At 34.4% G+C, this 25,870-nt stretch overlaps 1 protein-coding gene across 2 annotated transcripts in view; it reads left to right on the top strand.

The window, feature by feature from the left end:
• Positions 1–25,870, top strand: part of Magi2 (membrane associated guanylate kinase, WW and PDZ domain containing 2) — a 1,283,934-nt gene that overhangs the window by 868,537 nt on the left and 389,527 nt on the right. For both annotated transcript variants that reach the window (XM_027926401.3, XM_027926400.2), the window contains exon 6: positions 3,272–3,351. In XM_027926401.3, coding sequence (XP_027782202.2) covers positions 3,272–3,351 — 80 coding nt within the window. The remainder of the gene's footprint in view (positions 1–3,271; positions 3,352–25,870) is intronic.

Genomic DNA, 25,870 nt, shown 5'->3' with positions numbered 1-25,870 from the left:
ACTGTGTATCCTCAAGGCCATCCTGATAGGAATTTGAACTACAATTGTGGAGTTGAATGAAACCTCAGTTCTGGCTTTTCCTAATCCTCTAGATAGATTAAATATATAGTTTAACATTAGAGAAGATTTTTTGGATATACCCATAGGATAAAACATATTTTAGAGATTTTTATCCAGCTTTTTTGACATTGACTGAACTTAAATAACTATTGACTTTTCTTCATCTGATCTTTTACATTAGTGCTCAGCACATAAGCTCTACCCATAGAAATATATAAAGCAGTGTCATTTTATGATTACTAAAGGTTACTAAAAACTGTATGTTCCATTCCCCAGTTAGAATAAGAAAAGTTTCTGTGCAAAAGTAGCCTATGTATGTGTAGGTATCCTGATAAAACAAATTGCAATATAAAATGATATAGCATTTTCTTTTCCTAGTATTTATGCAACACAATTTAATCTAATATGGAAAACTGATGTCATGCATCTGAATCTGAACTAGCTAAGAAAGTGAAATGAAATCACCTTCTCAAATTGGAGGAAAGATAGCCTGCAGATGGTGAAAAATATTTCAATGATTCCATTTTGTACACAGTTTCCTGACCAGCATTTAATCCTATTTTCAAATGGAATTATTAGAATTTAAAAATATGTAATTTAAGGAAGTGGAAACGCTATTTGGTCCGTTGTCTCCCAAATGCATGAAAAATGTCCCCTTTGTAAGGCATCTAGAAGGAACATGCAAATTATAAGACTGGTGAGAGTCACTATTGAAAATACTGTGCTGTATCTTCATGTGATGTTTAAGGTAACTACTACCCACATTTCTTTCAGAATCATTTCTGAACAACAGCTGAAAATGCTGTTAACTATAAGAGACTCAATCTGTCAAAATGTATTAAAGTGACACACTGTTAATGCTAGTTCAACCTAAAAAAAAATTCATCCTGTAATGAAATGCTTCGCACAAACTTAGGAAAGCCAGGAAGCTTATAGTTCCCTACAAAATTAGCCAGTATTTTAGACCCATGGTGGTATGATATAGAAATGGTAATTTGACTCCCTGTTGTGGTTTACTAATGGCTCTTAATACTTATCCATAGATGCATTTGCTTTTATAAATATGTCTAAAGGACAGAGAAATAACTTTTCTTCAAAATGGGGAAAGGATTTGAAGGATTTGGAAGAAACAGGACAAAAAGAAATTTCTTTTTCTTGCCCACTCCCAAAGTTTCCCCCTACCTTATAGAAACATGAATATCAACACACACACACCCAAACACACACACACACCACAACACACTGAGGCATGTGTATAATGAGTATTTTTAAAGTAATTTATTAAAAATGAGAGCAGCAAACTCTGAAGCCAGTGTTCCTATCCTCACATTTAGACTAGTCCACACCTCCATGCAAGAACATCCAGTCTTCAGAGGAAAAGACTAGATTATATTGACATCCTATAAATGAGGGCTAGAACCAGATGAAAGTGTCCTCAATACTTTATTTCCTCCTGAAACTTGATAATGAAGCACCATCAGACTTTACAAAGGTCAAATTGGGGGAAAATAAAAGTTGGCATGCTCTCCTGATGATTTATTACTGGATCAAATACACAGACTTTATCTGATCAAGTTATTAGAGCCCTGGTCAGAGGCATCTATCACTGAGAAGCTTTTAAAGGTGAGGAAAGTGGACAGTATTTTCTCTTACTCCACATAAGAGTCAGAAGTAGAAGTGGATCTTTTTTAAGGAGCAGAGATTTCAAAACCCACCAGTCTTAATGTCCCAGTTCTCAGATCAGAGATAGCCCTATACATAGGCACATATAATGATCATCAAGAAAATGATATTTGAAGAGTGCTTTAACACCTTGGAATAACTTTCCACAGCCCATCTTGTCTCCTTCCTTTATTCTTTTGGCTTCAAAATTCCCTCCATTAGGGGGAACTTAGTACCTACAAGTTTACTATCAAATATACTGCTAGGAGAACTTTACTTTTAATATAGTAAATTTAATAGGGTTCATCAGATTATCTAGCTAACATTGGTAGCTTTACATGATGAAGGGAGAGACTTCACTGAAGGGAGAAAAATACATGTGAAATTTTTATCAACATTAGCATTTGCCCTCCTAACAACTGTGCTCAAGTGCCCCTATTTTATCTGATCCTAATTTCTATTTCCAACCTATTTTTCCATTCTTCTTATTTATGTACCATTTGTTGGTCTTCCAAGTGTATAAACCTTATACTTTCCTAAAAGCACGTTCTATTCTGAAGCTCATTGCAGTCTTGGTAATTTGTCCATTGGCAGGTGAGATCTCTTGCTATAGCCGTACACAGTAAGTGTTTTAGCTCTAATGAGCAGCTGAGCCATTGAGTGGTTCTTGAATTATAATGTGCATAAGAATCACCTATGTTGCCCACAGATGATGGAGGCTTTGTGGTCCCACCTCAAAGGTTCTGATTTGGAAGGACCCAGAAAGCATTGCCAGCAAGTGCACCAGGTGATTCCAGTGCAGGTGATGCTAGGAGCAGGTGAAGTAAACTTCCTCTGAAAACATTTCTCTTTTGCTTCTTAGATTTCTGGCAAAAAAACTTGCAAGACAACATATTATTTTAAAATGAAAATATCATTTTTTATTAAATCCTGGAAATTTCATTTCAGAAACATTACAAGGCAGACATTTTTATCCTCTACTCTCCTAGATGGGTTGAGAATATTTAGGAGGGTGTTAGTTTAATGCGAGTTAAGAAAATTGTCATTAATCACTTTTTGAGAAAATGTAGGAATCCCAGGAACATGCTGTAATTTGCGTCACTTTTGGACTGCCTCTGCCAGCTCTGTTGTTAGAAGAACAGTTGTTTATGAAAAGGGCAGGTTTAAGATGAAAATACTGCATTTGCAAAACTCAGAAAACAGTATCAGAGTCTGTGGACTGTGCTCTTCCAACTGGAGAATCCTGTATTTGTAATAAATTCCTGTTGCTCTGGATGAGTTCTGCATTTTCAATGAGGTTAACTTGGCAACATTCAAGTTGATTTTAATAAAAATAGCCGCTTTGAGGACAGGGAGCTGAGGTTGCCAAATTTACAGCTGCCTTGCACAATTACTCTTACACCTCCTTCAGGGCTACTTAGAACCAGTAAGCAAATTAAGTGTATCGATTGCAATTTTGTTGGACTAACCCTGCTTATTTTTTTTCTTAAGGAATAAACTTGATTCCTTTTAGTATGTGTCTGTTCAGAGTGATCTCTTTTCTTTTCAGCCATAACACAAAGACAACATCATGGCTGGATCCACGACTTGCGAAAAAGGCTAAACCTCCAGAAGAGTGCAAAGAAAATGGTAGGTTATTAAGTTTTTATGGTATTTCAGCAATGCCCTTTGAGAATGTTTGTGTTTCTTAAAAGAGGGACTCACCTAAAGAAGCAATAATCTAGTTGAAACAATTTTCAGAATGTACTATTTAAAGCTCAGATAGGAGAGAGAATTAACTCGGCATTTCAGCAGGGCCATGTGGTTTTGCTTTTTCTCCCTGAGGAGACTGTGCTGAATATCACATCTCTGTCATCTCTGTTGATTCTGTTTGACTCCTGGCCTGACTTTCCACCACCTACTAAGGACTTTTGGTTTGCAATATGTCTCTCTGAGTACTCTGATATTTTAAGTGGAGTCAGATATGATGCATAGAGAAGAAGTATTGTGGAACTATAAATAATATTTGTTTGTATTCAAAGGCATAGCATTCTGCCAGTTATTATGGAACCAGTATTAATGAAGGTATATTTTTAATCAAATATGAAAATAAGAGAACTAATTGCATGAATGTCTTAGATTGTTCTTACTATTTTCTAGGACTAGGTTTAAATATAATAGACTTGCTTAAAAACGGACTGTTTTCATATATGTGAAGAATATTTTTCAAATAGTTTCAGAGGACTAGATGAATGTAAACTTTGTTATTAAATTGGTAAATTGTATAGGTGAAGCTGTTACTGATACATGTAAATTTTTAAAATGTTGTGGTTAATGTTGAAATAGTGCTTATAATTCAGCTAAAATGGCAAATACCATACTGTCCTGATGATTTACTATTTGACCACATTTGCAGTCTTTATCTGATCAAATTATTACTTCCCTGTTCAGAGGCATCTGTCATTGTGAGCTCTAAAAGGTGATCAACCAGGCCAATAGTATTTAAACTTTTTAAAAACTTTTTACAAATCAACTTTTAAAAAATCTCTAATTCTCAAAGTCCTTTCATTTTAATAATAATTCTGATTTTTTCAAATAATATCATGTGTTCCTGTTATAAGGCAGCTATTCACAGGCTAGATACACTGCTGAGTTAAATTAAAAACTAATGCAGTTTTTATGCACATATAAATACACAAATATCCAGTTTCTAATCAATATTATCTGCTTTGAATTTTATATTCATAACAATATCTCTATTCCTCCTATATTATAGTACAACTATATGTGGTTTAACTCATAAAATTATTATATGATCTGGACTTTTGAGCACATTTAAGTTACATTTCATTGATACCAATAAGACATGTGATGCAAATTGTGATAGGTTATAAATTAAAATGACCTGATCTGTTATGTCTGAGAGTTATAATTTACTTATGACACAGATGTAAAATGTTAATATAACCTAATTAAAATGAATTTAACAATTTTTACATTCTGTGATATATTGAACTTCATAACTGTCTTGTTCCTTTGAGTTGTTCATTTCATTATAAATGCTCTTAAAGTCAAATTTTAAAATCCTAGGAGAAAAGTAGACATAACATATTGCCAAGTTATGATATTTCAGTTTTATCCGATTTTTCAGGGAAAAAAAAACTACATTTCTGAGCCTTCTCAAGATGGTAAATGCCTAAAATATGTCAGTGTCCTATGAACCAAATGTCATTGACAAATGAATCCTTTAAAAAGTTTATAGTTTTGATCAGTTACTGTCTGTTTTCATTTTCTACAAAATAAATAATTCATAGATAGTTCCACATATTATTCGAATATTGTACAATGGAAACTAGTATTTACTAGTTTTAATGAAAATGCTGTTATTCTGGACACATATTTAAGTTTCCTTGCCAAGAAGAGTGTACTTACGTAATGTTGTTACTTATGGTTTATTTTTCCTTTCTTTAACATGGACTATAGCTTCTTTAAAATGTTAGATCTTAAAGGATTACTGTTGGGCTGCCAGTTAAATCACTCATGTATCAAAAATCAGTTCAGACACACGGTGCACTAATTTTCTGAATGTTGGGAGTGTGCATAAAATGTGTATTTAAAACCTGTTGCTGTTCCAGATGATATCTTTCTTTTGTAAAGACTCACCCTCCCTCTGCTAGGCAGATAGAGTGAAAGCTAATTACCCTAATCTAATTTAGAATTGAGCCAATCTGAGGTTGGATTGAGTTCCGATAAGATACAGTATATCTTTGGTTTGCCCCTGTCTTAAGGGCATTTGCCTTCTAGGGTTTTCAACTAACAGCCTAGTGCAGGTTGGCAAACATTTTCTGTAAAGGGCCTGGTAGTAAATATTTTGAACTTTGCAGATCATTCAGTCTCTTTGCAACCACTCATTGCTCAAAAACAGCCAAAATCAATATATGAAGGTCCTAGATATGTTCTGCTAACCCTTTATCTTTTGACACAGAAATTTAACTATATTCTTTTATGTAACAAAATAATCTTCTGATTTTCTCAACTGTTTAAATGGTATTTACTGTTCATTTGTGGTCCATACAAAAATAGAGGTGGGCTGGACTTGATACACAGGATGAACTCTAACCTGGTGTGTTCTTGTGAGGCCTTTCCTTTGGCACACCTTGAACATGAATATTTTTAAATATCTTTCTACTCAGGATTATAAATCTGCAGAAAATCTAGGTGCATCTTGAGAATCTGAGGTTGTTTTTTTTTTTTTTTTTGTTAGAAGATCCTGCAGCTTCAGAATTTGACAAATGTCAAGGGTTACTTGACCAAGTGCCTAAGATCTCTCAAGTTTATATTTTGTCACTCTAATCTCTCAAGAGTCTTTAGTTCTCTGCTGGTTACTCTAATCTCCAGCAGTGGCTTTCTTCCCAGGCTTAGTCCAAATTCAGATTTCTAAGAGCCCCAAATCACAAAAGCCTCTTCCAATTCTTCCCTAACCTCTACAAGGTTCTCTTCCAAATCTTAGAGCTTCTCAGTGTTCTCTTCCGCATCTTAGAGCTTCTCAGCTTGTCAATTCAGTAGTTCTCTGATCCCTTTAAATTACTTGTTTTCTCATGGGTTAAAAATTATTTACTCCACTCTATCTAGAAATTCATATTTTAATAGGGTTGTACACCATGTTGTATATGTATGCATATTGCATATGAATGTATATAATTATGTGAATATGCGTGTATAGATACAGATCTACAACATGCATCTTCAGAGCTGTTCACTTAGGGGCCTGATTTCCTGGTCAGTTATGATAAGAGGAAATCAAATGAAAGAAATGGACTTAAATTATCATTGGGCTAGTGAAAAAAACTAACTATTTTCTCCTTGGTTTCAAGGGGCTAAAGGAAACATGGATGGCTCAGTGCAAATATGCATCAAACTAGCACTTATTCTATTGACACTGAAGCACTCATCTCCCCCTTTATCTGAAGGATAACACTGCTACTGAACATAAAAACACACTTTTTCCTCCCACAGTACAGTTGGAAATGCCAGCTTTCTTGTGTTCTCTGTGTTTATCATAGCTCTGTGCAGTTCCAGAGTTTTAGTACCAGTTCACATGGCAGAAGAAAGTCCTCACCTACCATGGGATTCTAATATTAGATTAGGGGGAGTGCTATTAAGCAAGCTAATAGAGTCTTATTTAAAATGCCATAGAAATAGCAGTTAACTATTAAATAATTTGGATGCAAAACCAGTTAAATTGCGTATAAAGCACCAACATATTTGTCCCCTCAGAATCAGTGGTGTGGGACTTCTCTTGAGACATTTCCAATTACAAACATTCATATTCTGACACTTCTTTCAAGAATCACTGAGTTGGAATATCAAAAGCGAATAAAGCCTTCTGGGACCATTCTTTTCTTAAAATTGAAATGTGATTAAATTCAGTAGAACCATACGGTTATGCTCAGAAGAAGAAATCATGTGGATTGGAGTCAGGAAAAACTATTTCAACCCCAAATCTATGGGCTCTTGGGTACTTAGTATTTAGGATGGTGAGGTTTCTTACCTGTAGAATGAGAATTACATCTGCTTAATAGAGGTTCAGCTCTACATTCAGAAGTATCATACTTGTTGCACCATAAATTCTAAATAACTGTGAACTTCCTAACTTTCAGGTACTGTTTTAGACTCATGGAAAATAAGGGTTAAATTTAGACAGGTGTCCTGGAGAGATGGAGATGAATAAATCCTTGTAGGCTAAAATTTTCCATCTTGCTAATTCTAGCCTGATGTTAATAGTTAGGGATTTTTCCTTTTCATTCCATTAAAGTGGCCCTGTATGCTCACAAAGTTATAATTTCATTGATATGAATTGACTAGGTGGTTTCATTTTTGTATTCAATATCTATAAATTATTTGACTTTTTTATTCAATTATTAAAATTTATTTATGTACAAGTACTGAACACCTATCTTTAAATATTATGAACAAATTTGAATCCTATTTTGTTTCTACTGATATCTTGGATGTTATAAAAAATGAGGAGGTGGCAAATATCTTAATATAGACAGTTAATACTTATTTAGCTAACTAGCAATTATTCGTGTTAGTCATGATTTTCTATAGCAACACTTTTGAGATATGCTTCAACCAATAGCATGGTACCCTTTCCAGTATTTTTGGCTCAGAAGTACTCAGAAATATCAATTATTTAGGAATATAAGAATTTCATGGATGAAATAATAGTTTATTCAAAATAAATCATGTAGAATAGATAATTCCATTATTGTGCATTGGTACCAAATTTGGGGGGAAGCTTGTAGCTATTTTATTGGTTCTAATTAGCCCCTGTGTCTATTAAAGATTGGTTGATGTTTACACTGTGAAAGCTGTTGTATATATTGAATATCACACCTGAAATAATTATTTGTATATCTTGCCTTTATACATGCTAATATTTATCAAACTGTCAAATAGAAACTATGTGAGGACCATGAAATTTTGTCCTACATTTTTTTTCTTATTTGCTCAAGTTACTTTTATGTTTAGAAAAGTGTTAGCTTGTCCTTACATTGTAACAACTTCAACTTAAAAATTGCATCAATACCGTCAAATCTATTTGTTCTACACAATAAAAGAATGACTTCAAAACTTTTCAAGTATTACCTTTTAAAAACTTTTTATTTTTAAATAATTACAAATTCATGGGAAGTTACAAAGTCATATACAAGGAGGTCCAGAACATCCTTTATGAACTTTCCCCAAAGTTAACAAATAATCAGACTATAATATTAAAACCAGGAAATCGACAATGGTACAATCCAAAGAGCCTATTCAGATTTCACCAGTTATACAAGTATTCAGTGTGTGTAAGTGTGTGCTGGTAGGGGTTGGGGGGTCCGTGCAATTGTATCACATGTGTAGTTATCCATACGGATAACCCTTGATCTGTTCCTCATTTCAATTACTTTGTTATTTCAAAAATGTTATATAAGTGGAGTCATACACTGTATTTATTTTATTTTTTGAGATAGTCTTTTTTCCATTCAACACAATTCCTGAAATCCATTCAAGTGTGTATAACAATAGTTTGCTTATTGCCATACACTATGCTACTATAGTATGGCTTATTATATGTCCTTTTTACTTATTTGCCCCTTCAAGATTTCTGGATTGTTTCCAATTTGGGGCAAATACAAATAAAGCTGCTATGAATATACAGGTTTTTATGTGAACATAACATTTTTACTTCTCTGGGATAAGTGTACAAGAGTACAATTGCTGGATTAAATGGTAAGTACATTTTAGTTTTAAAAGAAACAGCCAAACTGTTTTCCAGAGTGGCTTTACTCTGACATTTCCACCCACAATGAACATGTAATTCAGATTTTTGCATCCTTTCCAGCATTTGCTCTTTAGAATAATTTTCATTTTCCTTTTAGCCATCCTGATGATACATAGTGATACTGCATTTTGGTTTTAACAAGCATTTCCCTAATGGCTTATGATATTGAATATCTTTTCATGTAAATTATTTGTCATCCGGATATCCTAATTGGGTTAATGTTTAATCCTGTCTTTTGCCCAATTTGTTTGATTCTTAAATTAAGTTTTGAGAATTCTTTATGTATTATAGATAAGAAGTCCTTTAATCAGATATGTTATTTACACACATCTTCTCCCCAGCCTGTGATTTGTCTTTTCATCCTTTTTAACATGATCTTTTTGGAGAAGTGTTTTTAGTTTTGATGAATCCAGTTTATTGCCCTTCCTTTTATAAATCATGCTTTTGGTAACTTGTCTAAGAATTTCTCAGCTAGCCTAGGTCCCAAAGATTTTCACATATGTTTTTTCCTAAGTACTATATAGTCTTATGTTTTATATTTAAATAATCTATTTTGAATTAATCTTTGCATACAGTACAAGGTTGAAGTTGAGGTTCTTCTTTATCCCTTTTCATTTTATTTATTTGCAAAATGATGTCCAATTACTTGAGGACCATTTTTTGTCAGTGCTGTCCTTTCTCCCTTGAATTGTATGTGCCTCTTCATCAGACATCATGGGTTCTGTTGATCCAGGTGTCTAATCTTCACTGGTACCACTATAGCCATAAGTAAGCCTTAATATTAGGTATAGTTATGTTTTCTACTTTATTCTGGATCCAAATTGTTTTAACTATTTTAAGTTTATTTCCTTTTCATATAAATTTTAGAATCAGGTTTTCTAGGAGTACCAAAGTCTTGCTGGGATTCTCACAGGAATAGGATTAAACGCATAAGTCAACGTGGGGAGAATTGATAGCTGTACTAATCTGAGTGTTCAAATCCATGAACATAAGTCTTTAAATTGTTTAAGTCCTCTTAGACGTCTTTCATTAGCATTTTGTAATTTTCAGCAAAGTATGGTATACACATTTTTCACATATACCTAAAAATTTTGAGCAAGTAAATAATTTTGTGTTTTAATCTTGGTATATAGAAGTGAAATTGATTTGTGGGTTGATCATGGGTCCTGTGACCTAGCAAAACTCATTTGTAAGTTACAGGAACATTTTTGGTAAATTCCTTGTGATTTCTACCTAGACAGTTTCCCATTTATATAATCATATTTTTTATTTAGACTGTTGACAAGGTACACTATTATATTGAAGGATTTTCAAATATCAAGCCAGTCTTGAATAATTAGGATAAGCTCTACTCAGGCATGGTGTACAATTTTTATACACTGCTTTATTCAACTGGCTAATTTATTATTTTTATTTTTTATTATTTATTTTCTTTGATGGTGCTGGAGATTAAACTAAGGACCTCATATGTGCTTGGAAGGGCTCTACCACGAAGTTATACCTACAACCCCAACTTGTTAATGTATTATTAAATATTTTTGTGTCTGTGTCTATGAGAAATATTTATCTTTTGTTGCACTTTTATCTGGTTTTGATATTGTGGTAATATTGCCCATATAAAATGATTTGGTAAGAATTACCATCCCACTTCTATTTTCTGGAAAAGAACATATGTAATTGGTGTGAATTGTTGTTAAAATGTTTACTAAAACTCTTCTGTGAAACCACCTGACCTAAAGGTTTCTTTAAGCATATTTTCATTGCAATTTTAATTGCTTTAATAGTGAAGGGATTATTCAGTTTGTGTACTTTATCTTGTTTAAGTTTCAGTAATTTGTGGTTTTATAGGAATTGGTCCATTTCTTCCAAGTGGTTGAGTAAGACAAATTGATTTTTTCTGTTGCTCAATTTGTTGAGTAAATTCTATGGATCTGTCCTTAATTCTGCCTTTATATTCTATGTCTGAGCAAGATTTTAATTCTGTTATTTTGATTTTCAGCTGTAATTTTTATTTGGTGCTTTGTTGTGATTACTGATTTAAAATTCTTGTCAGATAATTCAAAGATATCTAGTTTTTATATTAATCTTTTCTCATCCAAGTTGTGATTTTTCCTGGCCATTGGTATGAGGAGTTAAACTGAGTTTGTCCTACACATTTTTTATGCAGACATTTAAAATAAAATCTTTTATTTTAGCAGACGGTGTCCCTGTTTTGGTTTGGTATGTAGGTTCTAGCCTATTTTCTAGGCTATAGTTTCAAATGCAATTTAATTTTCAGAACATTTTTAATGTCGTTTTGGTCTGCTTACTTGTTCTGATTTGGGAACTCCTGATATACATGTCTGTAGGTGCCACCTACAAGTTGCAGAAAGCTCTTTGTTACCTGTTGTCACTGGAAATAATGTGAGATGCTAGATCTGTGAGGTGGAAATTGTTCTCCTAGTCTTTGTTTTCTGCCCATGTGATCCTGTCAGGGGTGGAGCCAAGGATGTGCTACATGGGATCCACTGAGGTACCACTGAAGTTGCATTGGGCTATTGCTGGTGTTAGTAAATGTGGCAACCATTCTGAACAATACAATGCCACTGCAGGGGATAAAAGGGATTCACCACTACAACTTGTCATGGGTCAAGAATGAGGCTGCCCCAGGTCCCTGCTACACTTCTCTGTACACACTTCTGGCCTTTTGTCCCAAAATAGAATTTCTTCATTTCTTTTCTTCTTTCTTTGTTTATATATGTGTGTTGTCTATTTCAAGCTGAAGGCCTCCTTGATGCATAGTCTAAGATATATAAGAGATAAAAGAAAAAATTCTCAGTGGTGTCATTCCTCTAATCCTAGCCAGTCTACCTTATTTCTGTCCTTCAGAATCTTTTTATAATTTTTCTATTGAATCATTTCCAGGACTTTTAGTTGTATTTAAAGGGAAAGAAAGGGAAAAATTAAGTCTATACCATCTTGCCTGAGACCAAATATCTAAATATTATTTTTTGGTACTACACAATAACAGTAGTTTAAAGTTTAGAAGTATTTTTACATGCATTCTCTGTGTTGCAGATACCAACAGTCTATGATATAGAGATTTTAAACTCTCATTTATCAGATAATGATGCTATAGTCCAAGAAGTTTAAGGTCCTTGGGCAATAAGTATAAATAGAAAATGAAACTCAATTCAAGACATTTGAGTTTAAGATGTTGTGTCTGTCATACATACCATAAGATGCTTAAACAAGAAACACTAAGGGCTTTTAAAATATATGTTAAAAGAAACTGGTTAACAATGTTTTTAACTTTGAAATTTTATATTTAAAGTATTTAAAGAATTTTTTATGTATTTTCCATGTTTCTTCTAGCCCATCACATTGGTGAATAGACTGAGCAGTCTATTCATGATCCAAGTATTCTAAATGTCATATAATTTATGTTCTTAAACCATCAGGGTGAATTTGGTTCTCTGAAAGATATGTTAAAATGACTGTTGAATTATCTTCTGTGTTCTTAAAATTGTTTTAAAAACGAGATTCTATTGTTTTCTATGCTTTCATCATTTTAAAAAATGCTCACTATATTCCACACAATACTGGAAACAGTCTCTCTCAGAGCTAAATGTGGGTCTCTGTCAGTCATACTGTCAGGCACAGCATTAAGTGTCCCTCAGTGGTAAGATGTGCTCAACAATGCAGAAAGCAAAATAGAAAGGTAAATGCTGATCTGAATATTACAGACAAGTTCTTCCAGAAGTAAAAGAGAAATCCAGATCATCAACACAAATTCAAGTAACTGAATATAAAACTATGAATTATAGTTGCAAAGAAAACCCAGAGAGTTTAATTTTATCTGCTGAGGGAAGATGATCTGAATCCTTCTCAGTACATGTAATTTAAGGTTTCCTAAATTCTATGCATCATAAAATATTGCATTCCAAAACTGATGATGATTTTTTTAAAAAAATCCAATTATTTTTACTAGTTAGCGTGAAAATGAGCACTTATCGTGTAACCTAATGCACAATTGTGGACTAACCACCAAGTATTTCAAAGGGCCTGGTTTAATATACATTGAACAAGGCCACTCATGCAGCCATCCATGCTACCTTTAAAATATCAACATCTGTAAGGAATCATATTTTCAATAACTCAATATTTTATGTGCTCTTGGTGAGAACTCCTCAAAAATGTTGTCTTTAGACAAAATTGAAGAATTTGATAACCAAAACTATACAAGGAATCCAAATAGATTTAGTATTACTATGTCAAAGGGACCATTTCAAATCAGCACCACAAGATCAAAATTAAACTAGATTGATTGTGTTTTCCCTAAGTTTCTTACTACTATGTGGTAAATCTTATTTTTAGTTTTTGACCTATAAAATTAATTCTTAGCATTTTGCGTAGGCTCCCAATATTTGTTTTCATTAAGAAATGTCTTAATCTCTCCCAGATTATCTTTTCAACTTATTCTAACTTATATCTATTCTCTTTGCCTTCTTCACATTTGTTTGACTTATCTAAATCTTTTCTTTGAGGTTGATTTACCCCTGTCCCTAAGGCTTCAAGGCTACATAACAGCATCTTCTAGTACTTAGTTCTTACATATCGTAAGTGATTTTACGCCTTTTAATGTAATTTCTCTCTCTGCACACAAAGCAAGTTGATATATTCACCCATACTTAAATACTCACTTGTAGAACTGAACTATTAGCCCTGAAAAAATGCAAATAAATATGACCACTGAACCCAGTTTTTGAAGAGCAATATAGTTTAGAAGACAATGTGCTAAGCTCTCCAAAGTAATACAGATCATTTAATTATGGGGTGGGGATTCATCATTCACCATATAAGAGGAAAATAGGACAACTGGCTGTGAGCTGGAGTGTTCATAGAAGACTTGATGAAAGAGTGGAATTTGAGCAGCACGCTAAGAAGGTTCAGATTTAGAGCCACTCTTAAGTATTCAGTTTCCATTGGATTACTTCATCAGGGAGCTTCTCTTTTCTCTCTACCACTTCTCCCTGGGTTATTGCTCCCATTCCCATGGCCTTACCTCCTATCTATATGCTAATGACTAGTTTTACCTGTCAACTCTGATTAAGTCTGTCTGCTGTTCTAAATACATTCAAGAACAACATATATTTTTCATATTTGCATTAGGTTTTATTTCTATTATTATTGCTAGGTAATTTTCAATGGTTCCATCTTTCCTATTCCAACCAGGTCTGTAGTTGTTATACTATCTTTTCTGTCAAGTCCATCTTTAAGACTTATAAAACCTGTCTTTTCTATTACTAAAACATCATTCTTACATGCATTCTCCTAATCTTTAGTCTATAATTATAAAGTATGTAAAGGTAGATAGTCAATATATATGAGGGGTTTCATAAAGGAAAATATTTCTTATACTCAATTCTCTTTCAGTATAATTCCAGTGTCCATGCTTATATTCAAGAATCTGCATGATTCCTGTATCACTCCATTTCTTTTTCTTAGGAACAATGCCAGCTGTTTTTATAGTTTCTTTATTCTATTTTGATTACTAAATACTCTGTTGCCTTTAAAAAACAAATATACAGATAGAGATAGTAGTACTCTTGGATATTCTTTAGGCTAAAGTTCAAAAAAATCCATATATCAATTTGGTATCCAGAGAACATGGAATTGAGCCCCAAACACTGAATAGTGCCTGATAAAATTACAACCTAAGAAAAAGACAAATGAACATATAACTAGAAGAATCATGGCTTGGATTTAGTAATTTTTTATTTTACAACAAAAATAATCCAATAACTTGAGTGAGTTCATTTTTTTTTTTTTGCAAGACTAGCATTCTCCTTTGAATTGAATTCCTTATGTCTTTGTAAACACATCTTACATTTAATTAATGTTATATGCATTGTTTCCTGGGAAACACCCTTATAGGGAGATATCACCTTTAACTTCTTCAGGTAGATTATGTCTTCTTTAGTGTCTGTATAGATTAATATTTCTCTAGTTTTATCTATTCAGATTCCACCAAGAGCATTATTTTGTACAAGGAATCTAGCCTCTTACAATGGAAGCTTGGTTGAGGTTTATTGAAAATTTATTCTTTCCTTTCTGAATTCTGAATGTGTGTTCATTTTGCTTAACCCAACAACAGGGTCTTGGCAATCCTCAATCGCTGTTCTATTTAATTTAATTATAACCCTAGCGCCTGCAGCTATGTCATTTTAGCTTTTTAGGCAGCAGCATTTTGAAATTACCTTTTCCATCCAGTCTAAAATTCAGCTTGTGGGTTTTTTTTTTTTTGAAGCAAAACTAAATTAAAATCCCAGCTCCTAAGTGGATGCACAATCACACACATTCCTTTTCCTTCCTCTTCACTCACCTTATAACTCACCAGATACCTGATACCATACTTCAGTAGTCACCTTTGCACCATTTGAAGCAAGAAAGCCCAACTGATATTTAAATAAGTTGGCATGTGTTCCTTTTCTAAAGCAGAACAGCATTCCAGTTGGTTTTTCTATTAATATCAATGTATGGGATGATATCTGAGGAAACTTTTATAAACTGTAAAGCACACAAGTTGATCCTGCTATCCTGGGATGCAGAGTGTGTAACCCGATATATGCCAAACTGTTCCCTGGTGATGACAGGGACAAGTAATGATAGGGGGTAATGAAACCCCTGTGCACTGAGTAGGTCATAGCTATTTCGTGGCTAATGCACCTTTTATAGATATCTGATCAAAGGACTCATTCAGCATATGTCCTCACTTCCTTTTTTCCTCCCCTTTCAGGACCCTTTTACTTGGTCGGCTTCTGAAATAGTTCTTTTAGTGAGTTTGTTTGGAATAAGGGAGGGCAAAGAGGTGAAAGAAAACACATGCCCACACACAATTGCATAAGGAAATATGGCAGGTATCTTCAGGTGTACATGCATTGGGCGAAGTTAACATCTGGCATGGGAAATGCACTTGGTTAATTAAGAAGGACTTCTTTTAGAAGATGGGTTCTACTACTGAATTTTAAGACTGAAGAAGCATGTTGTTACATAGAAGGAAGAGAGAGACTTGTTGGACATGCGGGCCACCTCAAGGGAGTTTATGGGCAGGAGAATACAAGTAGCTTTCCTGACTGAAGCTGAGGTAGAATCAAGTCTAGCCATAAGTAAGCATAGTGAGGTAAAAGGCAGAAATGTCACAAAGTTACAGGTGCTCAGAGGTGAATACTTCTTTGCCATCAAAAAGAAATTAAACAGATTATGTTCATTATTCTACAAATGATGGTCTTAAGCTGTAGAGAATGTAGTCCTGGGCCCAAACCAAGAAACATACAGATTACTTGATAAATAGCTAACAATGGTGGCAATCCAAAGACACTTAAGTTTCCATTGCAGGCTCTTGTGATCCCATATCTCGGTTGCTTTTGTAGATAGTTATTGTTGGAAATAACATCTATTTTCTAAAGCATTTTAACAGATATTAAATTTTATCTTAATAAGTACTCTATGAAATAATAAAAATTAATGCACATTTAAGAAGCCAAGGTCCATAAAGGTATAATTTTATACCACTTGCTGGTATAACCAAGCATCAAGAGTCCCTGAGACTTATAATGTCCCATATCTTCCTTTCTCAAAAGATGCCAAACAACAATATCACTATAGATATCATAAGGAGAAACTGAGTATACAAGTGACAGCATGTATTAGAGAGTCACACACACAGCATTATTGCACAGCTTTGGAGTTTACATTTAGAGTGATGTTTGAGAACTCCCCTAACATCCCACTGGGTTATAGCAACCCATTAAGTGCAATGGTATTGTGATTACCATTTGCTAGTATCATTCAGAGCATGGTATCTGACATTCTTGGAAATACAGTATTCCCCGAAAGAATGGTAAAAATTGTCTCACATTTATTAAATGCTTGGCTTGCTTCAAGGGCAAAATGCAGTCCTTAAAAATACTTCTTATTATTATTTAAAAAAAAAATCCTTTGACTCCTTCACTAGCTTGGAGCAAATAGATTGTGGCTTGTTAGACCTAGTAAATATCATCAACTCTGCCTGGGTTATACAATCTTTATTGTCTATATCTGTCTTGGTTTAAAAGGCGTTGCCTTCAGCTGAGCACAATGGTGGGTGCCTGTAATCCTATCAACTTGAAGAGTCAATGGCAAGAGGATCATAAGTTCAAGGCTAGCCTAGCAACATAATGTAACCCTGTCTCAAAATAAAAAGAGATGGGGAAGTAGCTCAATGGTAGAACGCCTCTGGGTTCAATCCCCAGTACCCCCCACCGACCCACACCTGCCCCCGCATAAAAAAAATGTTGTTATCTTTAGAGAATATTTTCATTCTGTTTATATAAATATATATAAATTCATAGGCACATATGACAGTGACTATTAATTTTTGAAACTAAATATGAGGTAGCAAATTTAAGATATTAATATAGATTAGGGAACTAAATTTTGCCATAAGAGCAGATCTATTATAGTGGCAAAAATGGTGCTGAACATTTGAAAGGATAATGAGACAATCATTTTCACACCTAGTTAATATAGTACCTTAATATTGTGCAGATAGCTGTGAGCCTGTAACTGCAGAAAGGAAACTAAGTGTAGTCAGTAAGAATGTGAGCTCTTTCTGAAGTCACATTACTTGGGTTCACATCCTCCCATCATTTACTGGCTATGTGAACTTGCTCTATAAGAAATTCCTCATGTTATTGTTGAACAGAACACATCATTTTACTTCTAACAATCTCTCCTCAGCTTCCAGTTGGAATAAAATAATTTGAAATTTTCTCAAAAATATGTCTCATCATAAGTGTAACCCACAGAGTTGATTTCAGTATAGCTCTGTTCTCTACTCCAGCACTAATTTTGTTAGTATTTTAATATTAAAATCACCATGTATTAAGTAATTAGTGTGCACTAGGAGGGTTACATATGTTCTCTCACTTAATCCCCTGAACACCCTGATGAGACACATAATATCATTATCATCATTTTATAGAGAAGAAAACTTGTAATGAGTTCATTCCTCTGGGAGAGAAGAAACTGAAGATAAAATCTAATGTGCTTCTGTTTCACCAAGACTTGTCTTCTCAAAAAAAAAAAAAAGACTTCTCATTTCACACTTCATTTTCATTGTTTTTGATAGTAGCACTGAAATAGAAAACATGCTTTGCTTTATATATTAAAAATATAAGTCACAGTGGCATCCTAAACATGGTCTTAATAGAATAACATTGTTCAAAATAATACACTTAAAAAGTTAATCACTTTTGATACAATATAATCAATAGCCTAGCTCATTTTGGACATACACTGATTAAAATAAATATATTCTTAGAGAAGAACAAGGTATGTGGCCTTATGAAGCAATTTCGGTCAGTCATTCAAATTTACTATTGCCATCAAAGTCTTACCTTTTAATTATATTAACATACAATTTATGTGAATTCAATTATGTTCAATTATGTACTCTGAGCTCGACAGTTAAGTTGATCTTATTGTGAAATTTTTATCCAATGGAAGTAACAACTTTGTGTTTTGGTTGAACCAGTTCCTATACAACAGACACTCTTCTCACCCAATAGAGAAAGATTTTCCTTCCATTTCAGTTTGTTCCTATAAGCATGAACAAATTAATTCAGTGTGTCTCTATTTCTTTGGAAGCCGTAATTTTAATGACTGACCCCAATTGCTTTACAAGCCTGTATAAATTTTGTAACATCCTACAAACACAAGATGTGTATTATTTTTTGATCATCACATACCCAAAATTATCTAGAGCACTGATTATGTTGCATCAAAAGTGAATTATGTGGAGAAGGTGAATTATGTTGGCCAATTTTATTCCATTCTGGAAAAAAAAATGTGGGGCCTTTTAAACATCACTGTATAGTCAGAAATCCTTAATATTCATCATTAAATAAAGGAGAAGCAATGAATTAGTGCATATTAATATATTCTAATTAATAGGTAATTGTTAACTGTCTCCCAATTTCCTACTTTCATTTCTAAGTTAAATAATATGATTAAACATAGTTTCCGTTGTTTAATGAATGACCTTTCATAAATGACAAAATTTCACAGTGGTCAGATCCTAAGGTAAAAAATGCATTTTTTTTTTTACAAAGACAGTAACAATATCTTTAAGTTCAGTTTCTTTGAGGTCAACAATTATTTTTCCAACTGCATTATGCTAGGCACAGTGCTAGAGGCTTGCATTAGAAAGATGAAAAATATGGGCCCTCAAGTTGATTTTACAACTTGATAATGAGAGAAACACATGTTTGGAGCTTTTCAATGCAAATACAGAAGCTAATTTCCACAGGAAGTTTAGCCAGTACAGATGAGGAAAGCAGAATGCACCCAGAGCATTTAGGGCAGACACATTTTGTATTTTCTACATGATGTTTATTTTAGTTAGCTTTCTATTACTGTAACAAATTATCTGAGATAACCAACTTAAAAATAGGAAAAGCTTATTTTGGCTCACAGCTTTAGAGGTTTCAGTCCCTGGTTGGTTGGCTTCATTACATTTGGGTCTGTGGTAAAGCAAGTACATCATGGCAGGAGCACAATGCAGAGGAGGCCACTCACCTCATTGCATCTACAAAGCAAAGAGAAAGAGCAAGCAGAAGAAACCTAGGTCCCATAATCTCCTTGGAGGACACTTCCGCCACCCCCTACCAGTGGCCTAAGATTTCCCACTTAGTTCCAACTCTTCAAGGTTTCATCACCTTTCAATATCACAAAGCTGAGGCCCAAGCCTCTAATACATGGGCCTTCAAGAGACAACCCAGATCCAAACTATAGTAACTTTTATTGAGGCTACTTGATTTCAAAGTACCATGGTAGGTACTGGCTGGACATTAGAGAAAATCATGCATACAAAAAATGGTAAAGAAGGTAGATATGAGAGAGAGGAAAAGAGAAATCAGGAGTATTTAGGGTGGGCTAAAATCTAGTATTCTCAGGATTCTAAGTTGGAACTTTGGGAATCCCTTCCCAGAGGCACACAGGACCCCCACACACCAGCTATCCAACATAGAATTTCTTTGAAAACATAATTAGGAGAACCAAAATTAATTAGTTTTCAAAATGAAGTCGTTAAATTTGTGTGGTATGATAGCCTTTGAATGTGACATGACCAGTTGTTCTTTACCTGGGCTGATTCCAAAGACAAAAGAAATACCATCCCAGTAATCTGGTCTTGAGATAGCTTTTCAGATAGGTAATTTTTTGTTCATCTATGTAGCACATGTTTTTCAATTCATCTTGACTAAAGAAATAAAATGTAAAATGGAGATTATTTGATATAGCACAAGATCAGAGACCTTGTAACGCCTATGAGACTCTTTCTACTGTACAGAATTTAGGAAGATATCTGCATCAAATAAATAATAAAACTAATGCTATGCAATGCTTTATTCCCCTTTTTGCCCATATCTCTAGTGTTTCTACTTCTAGGCCTTTTCATAGATACCAGTTACTTTAGACCATGCAAGTCTAAATTTAGTTTTGCATTTAAATTAATAAATGATGTGACTCTGTGTCAGAGTATACATATTCAAGTAAGACAGCAAATAGGGCTATGTCATGAACTTTATTTAAACTTGTTTCCTGAGGATGTGTAGTGCCCCAGAGAACTGAGATTAAAGTTAATTTATTTAGTAGTGTATTGTTTATTTAACCTTGACTTATTGAAAAAGAAAGGTCGTTTATGCAGAAACAGGTATTGAATCATTTCTACCCTAAATCTGAACATTGTACCTGAAATTGTTCTCTTGTCACTGTTGGCCATTATCCTGCCCACCCTTGTGTGAGTTTGCTATTATTAACCTTCTGACTTGGCTTCACTTGTGTCACCCCTGCCTGACTCCTACCTCAATCAGATTTATTAGCTGCAAGCAGCAGCGCCCTATCCATCAAGTCTGTCACAAAGAGCAATAGCCAAGGTGTTAGAGGCATCCCTCACTTTTAACTTCCCAACTGTGGTTAGGCAATCAGCAGTTATATATTTCTACAGATTTTTTTTCTGGGAAAAAGCAAAGCCAATAATATTAAATAACTCAATTTTGAGAAAATTATGACTTAGGTGACCTATTTGAAAGGCGTAACTTACTATTTTAATTCTAATATTATAATATAGTTGAAATGATTTTTTTAGTGTCTTGGAAATAGATATTGTGAAATAATTTTTTAAAATAGCAGATCCCCATGTAATAGCAGAAATGATGAAAGGACAACTGGCAGACTTTACAACTTTTTATATGTATATAATGCAAAGATATATGCATTATTTAAACTTTGATACACATAATTTGAAAGCCTTACAACTGTCAGTCTCTGCCTCTCCTTAGTCTCCTACAGTCAACCTATGGCACACATTTATATTACCAGTGTGAACGACTAGCCATTGGGGTTTAAATCCCCTGAGAAAGGGAAATGATGGAAAAGAGATCTGGGATTTATCTGTCAGGTTCTGTGTTAGGAACTTTCCATATATCTACCTATTTATGCTTCATAAAACTCTGTGAAGCAAGGATTTAACCAGCATTTTACAGAAAAGAAAATGAGTTGCTATGAATTTTTAAAAACTGATCAAAATTTGTTCTCAGTAAAGCACTGAAAATCAAATTAAAAAATGTATTTTGACTTTAATTATTTGAATAAATAGTATGTTGTACAGCCCAAGATGTATATTCTTCTAGAAATATTTCATTTTGCATAAATAAGCCAAAGGACCATATTCTATATCAGTATCTGTAGAGTTTTCTTATTTTTGTTTTTTGGGGTTTTTTTGGTTCTGGAAATTGAACTCAGGATCACTAAACAACTGAGTCCATCCCCAGGCCTATTTTTTTTTTTTTTTTTTTTGTATTTTATTTAGAGACAGGATCTCACTGAATTGCTTAGTACCTTGCTTTTTGCTAAGGCTGGCTTTGAAATTGTGATTCTTCTGCCTCAGCCTCCCAACCCACTGGGATTACAGGCATGCGCCACCATGCCCCACTTGTTTTTGTTTTTAAGTAGTTACCAGTGTTCATGTGAAGATTATCATATATTTTGTCTATTCAAGTTACTTCTACTGTTCTGCTGTTAAAATTTTTATTGCAATGAATAACTCAACACATAAATCATTTCAAGTATACATTCAGCTGTTTTTTTCAAATTCCAACCTTGTTGTCTCAATGTCACTTGCATAGCCCATCCTTTCCCTTAATATGACGTGTTGCTTTTATCTTATACTGAGTTGCATTTTGTATTTGAAAACTCCACTCTTTCTCACTCTGTGTTTTATCTAGTATATCACCCTGGTAATATAAATATATTTATATAGTACGTTGTTAGAGCTATTTAGAAGGAATATTTGTTAATTTCAGTTCTAACTTACATTTCTCATCTCTCATTAGTTCATTTCCCACTGCTACGGAGAGTATTTTGTTTTGATTAAACTGCTTTCTGCTTGGTAAGATGTCTGAAGCATATCAATTAGGCAATTGGTTCTGATCAGTGAGAGAGCTCTTTGGCTCCATTTCAAAGGGGTGAAAGTCATGCCCACAAAAAGCCATCTCTTAGGTAAGGTCACAGAGGCTGAGGCATTGCCCTGTGTCATAAGGAGCTGATTTTCCTAATGTTATTTTGAAGATTAAGTTCATTAGTACTTGTAAAATTCAATGAATGTAACTTAGCCTTGAGAGAGCAGCCCACACGTGTGACAGAATCAGCACGTCTCAGGGATGAAGTATGCAGACTCAGGAGCCAGAGCCCAGGTGTGTGTCCTGTCAGTGTCACTGGCCAGCTGTGCAAGCTTTGACAGATTTCTTGACTTCTTTGTGCTTCAATTTCCTCATCTGTAGGATGGGAATAATAGTGGAGTCTAACTCTCTGGATGCCAGTGGTTTATTCTGTGCTCTTGTGAGAATTTGGAAAAAGCATATGCTCTAGTTTCGATCTGAGCTGTCCTACAAAGGCATTAGCACCCACATGGGTGCTGTGGGAGGCAGCAGAAATTTTAACATGTGGGGCCTAGTGGGAGGTCTTCTAATCATGGGACTTTGTCTTGAAAGATAATGGTGCCCAAGACCCTTCTCTTCCTCTCTCTTTTGCCTGTGGCTATAAAGTGACTTTGCTCTATCACACACTGTCCACCATGATGGGCTGCCCTTACCACAGGCCCAAAGCAGGAGAGCCCAACATCATGGACCAGAAGCTGTGAAATCTTAAGCCAAAATAAACTTTTTTCTCTTTCTAAGTTCATTATTCTGGTATTTGTTACAGTAATAGAAAGCTGACTAACACATTGTACCATATGGACAGACATCTTTAATTTTGCTGCCTAAAGATTTGTTTGTGTAAGGAAAGATGAGCCCCTTCCCACCCGGACCAGAGCACAGAGCAATGTGCACAGAGTGATGGGTGAATTTTTGTTCCTATTCTCACTCTCTGCCAAGAGCTTTTGTGTAACTGACCCAGTTGCACAACCCTATGCTATGGTCTTGATGACACTGTAGGATTCTCATGAATGTTAATAAAAACACTTAGAACCATGCCCCATCACATGGTATGCCCTCAGTAATTGCTAGCTATTTTCCCACCTAGTACTTTCCACAGTCTGCGTCTCAGCCAGATTTTCCCACAAATAACTGATGCAGTACCGTGTCATTTAAAGCACAAAAGGCAAGTAGGAAACTTTTTCTAACACCTCTCTTTTTATAAAATAGTCACCACCTGTTTTAATTAGTTGTTAAGATTATTTATATCTGACATATCCCAAGTAGTTTAATCAAAGTCTCTAGAGACATATAAACACACACATGCATCTTTTGGGGGGCAAATTTCAATTGACCAATCATTGGTATAAAAATATCTCTGAATTCCCAGCTCATATTCACACTTGGGCCTGAAATGAGGCACTTTTCTAATGCAAAGTTGAACGGGACTCCATATCTTGTCTTTTTTTCTGAAGGAACAAAATCAGTGATTACAGTCCAGTGAGATGCATGTCAGGCAGAGTGGAAGGAGAGTGCAGAGTGGAGGCTGATTAAGCAGCAGGTCAGAAAAATGTTTGTTAAGTTCTGATGCTGGAGTGATTCAAAAGAGTAAGAGGAGAAACCAGTAAAGGAGAATTTCATGGAGGTCAAAGGCATGGAGATGGTAACCAATTCCAAGGAGGAGGTTAAGAGTGAGTCCGTGAGACCAGATTGGGTCAGGATAAATATACAGAAGTTAATCCTATCATTAAGAGAACTATTTAAATACTTTGTGCTAAAAGGTCACCTATACATACTCTGTTTTAGGATATAATTTTATGATTTACATAGGGTAAGTTGGAGCATAGAAATGTTAGCAGTAGGAGATGAGAACCCGAAGTAAGAGATATTTTGGAAAAGGAAGTAGTTTGATTCAAGACTTGTTTGGATGATAATGGAGCTGACTGTCATTTTTAACTCTTAAAGGTAAGCAAGGAGATTACATTTTAGGACAACATATATTTCTCTTTTGTTTCCTGCCTTGAGTTTAGGGTCTTTTTTATTAAAAGGTATTCAATTTCTCCTTCAGAAAAGAAACTATATTTCTTAGGCCCAATGGTCTTGAAAAAGGCTCAAATTTTTCTAGGTTTGAGCAAAAGAACTTAGAAGAACATATTTCTGTGATGGTCTACATCTTTTCATAATTATCTCCTTATCCATGCCATATGGGATACCTATAAATGTTTGAAAGAGCCTCTTCTCCAGAGAACAGCCTAAGGATTTCTCATAATGTGGCGCATCTGTTAATGGCACATGGCTTTATAAAAATATTGTGCAGGATAAGCCCCATGTGCTGTGCTCAGGAGCATGGCATACATCCCCCCATCTATAAAATCTATATGTGTCTATTGCTACCCTGAAATAGAAATGCTGTGCATTAAGAGTCATATTGTAGGAAACATGCCCTTTTTCTGATGATGACTTTCAATGACCTACCTAAAGACACCTGCTCTTGTCAGTATAAATTGGGTTAGCTCACTAGTGCCATATGTGTACGCATGTGAAGCCTAGATTCACTGAATTTCATTGGATTAACACTGTGGACACTGAGAACTTTCTTTTTTCTTTTCGCTTGATAAATTTCTTGTCTTTTCTGCAGGTTAACTATTATTTTGCATATGTCATATTAAGTAGTTTTTCTACTTAGTATTCTGAAAAAAATAATGAGGAGACTGACCGTAAAAGTGAAATTATGACATATATTGGGAAAATACTTTAGAATTTATAAAAGTCCTGAGGGTTGGTAGTAATGAGATTAAAACTCTTAGAATGAAACACACAAGCTTGCCTCTAGCTTCTCATCCAGCATTTCTTAAAACTGCACTGAATTGTACAGTCATTCGAAAAGTTCAGGTACCATCCAGAATGACTGACATACCTGCGTTTTAATGTAGTACTTCTGAGAAAATCAGATTCTTATCATTTAATTTTGTGAAATATATATTCGAGGTCTGGGGCTGTATCTCAGTGGCAAAGCACTCGCCTAGCATGCAAGTGAGGCACTGGGTTCAATCCTCAGCACCACATAAAAATAATAAACAGAATAAAGGCATTCTGTCTATCTACAACTACAAAAAAAAGAAAGAAAAAAATATATTTTATATATTTATATTTAATCCAGGATAAAAAATGAACTATGCATTCATTGTGAGCCATTAACTTATGCAGAGTAATTTTTTCTAGAATCCGGTCTGCAAACAAATATTGGCTACTATTTTATTTTTCTTTGTGCTATTGAAAATAAGCTGAATTTTAAGAGCATCTTTGAGCAGTTCAGGGAGGATACCTAGGAATGGCTTCGGGA

The sequence above is a fragment of the Marmota flaviventris genome, chromosome 1 (genome assembly GCF_047511675.1).
Source record: "Marmota flaviventris isolate mMarFla1 chromosome 1, mMarFla1.hap1, whole genome shotgun sequence".
Lineage (NCBI taxonomy): Eukaryota > Metazoa > Chordata > Mammalia > Rodentia > Sciuridae > Marmota > Marmota flaviventris.
The sequence above is the reverse complement of the archived record's forward strand: the minus strand, read 5'-3'. Positions and strand labels throughout refer to the sequence as shown.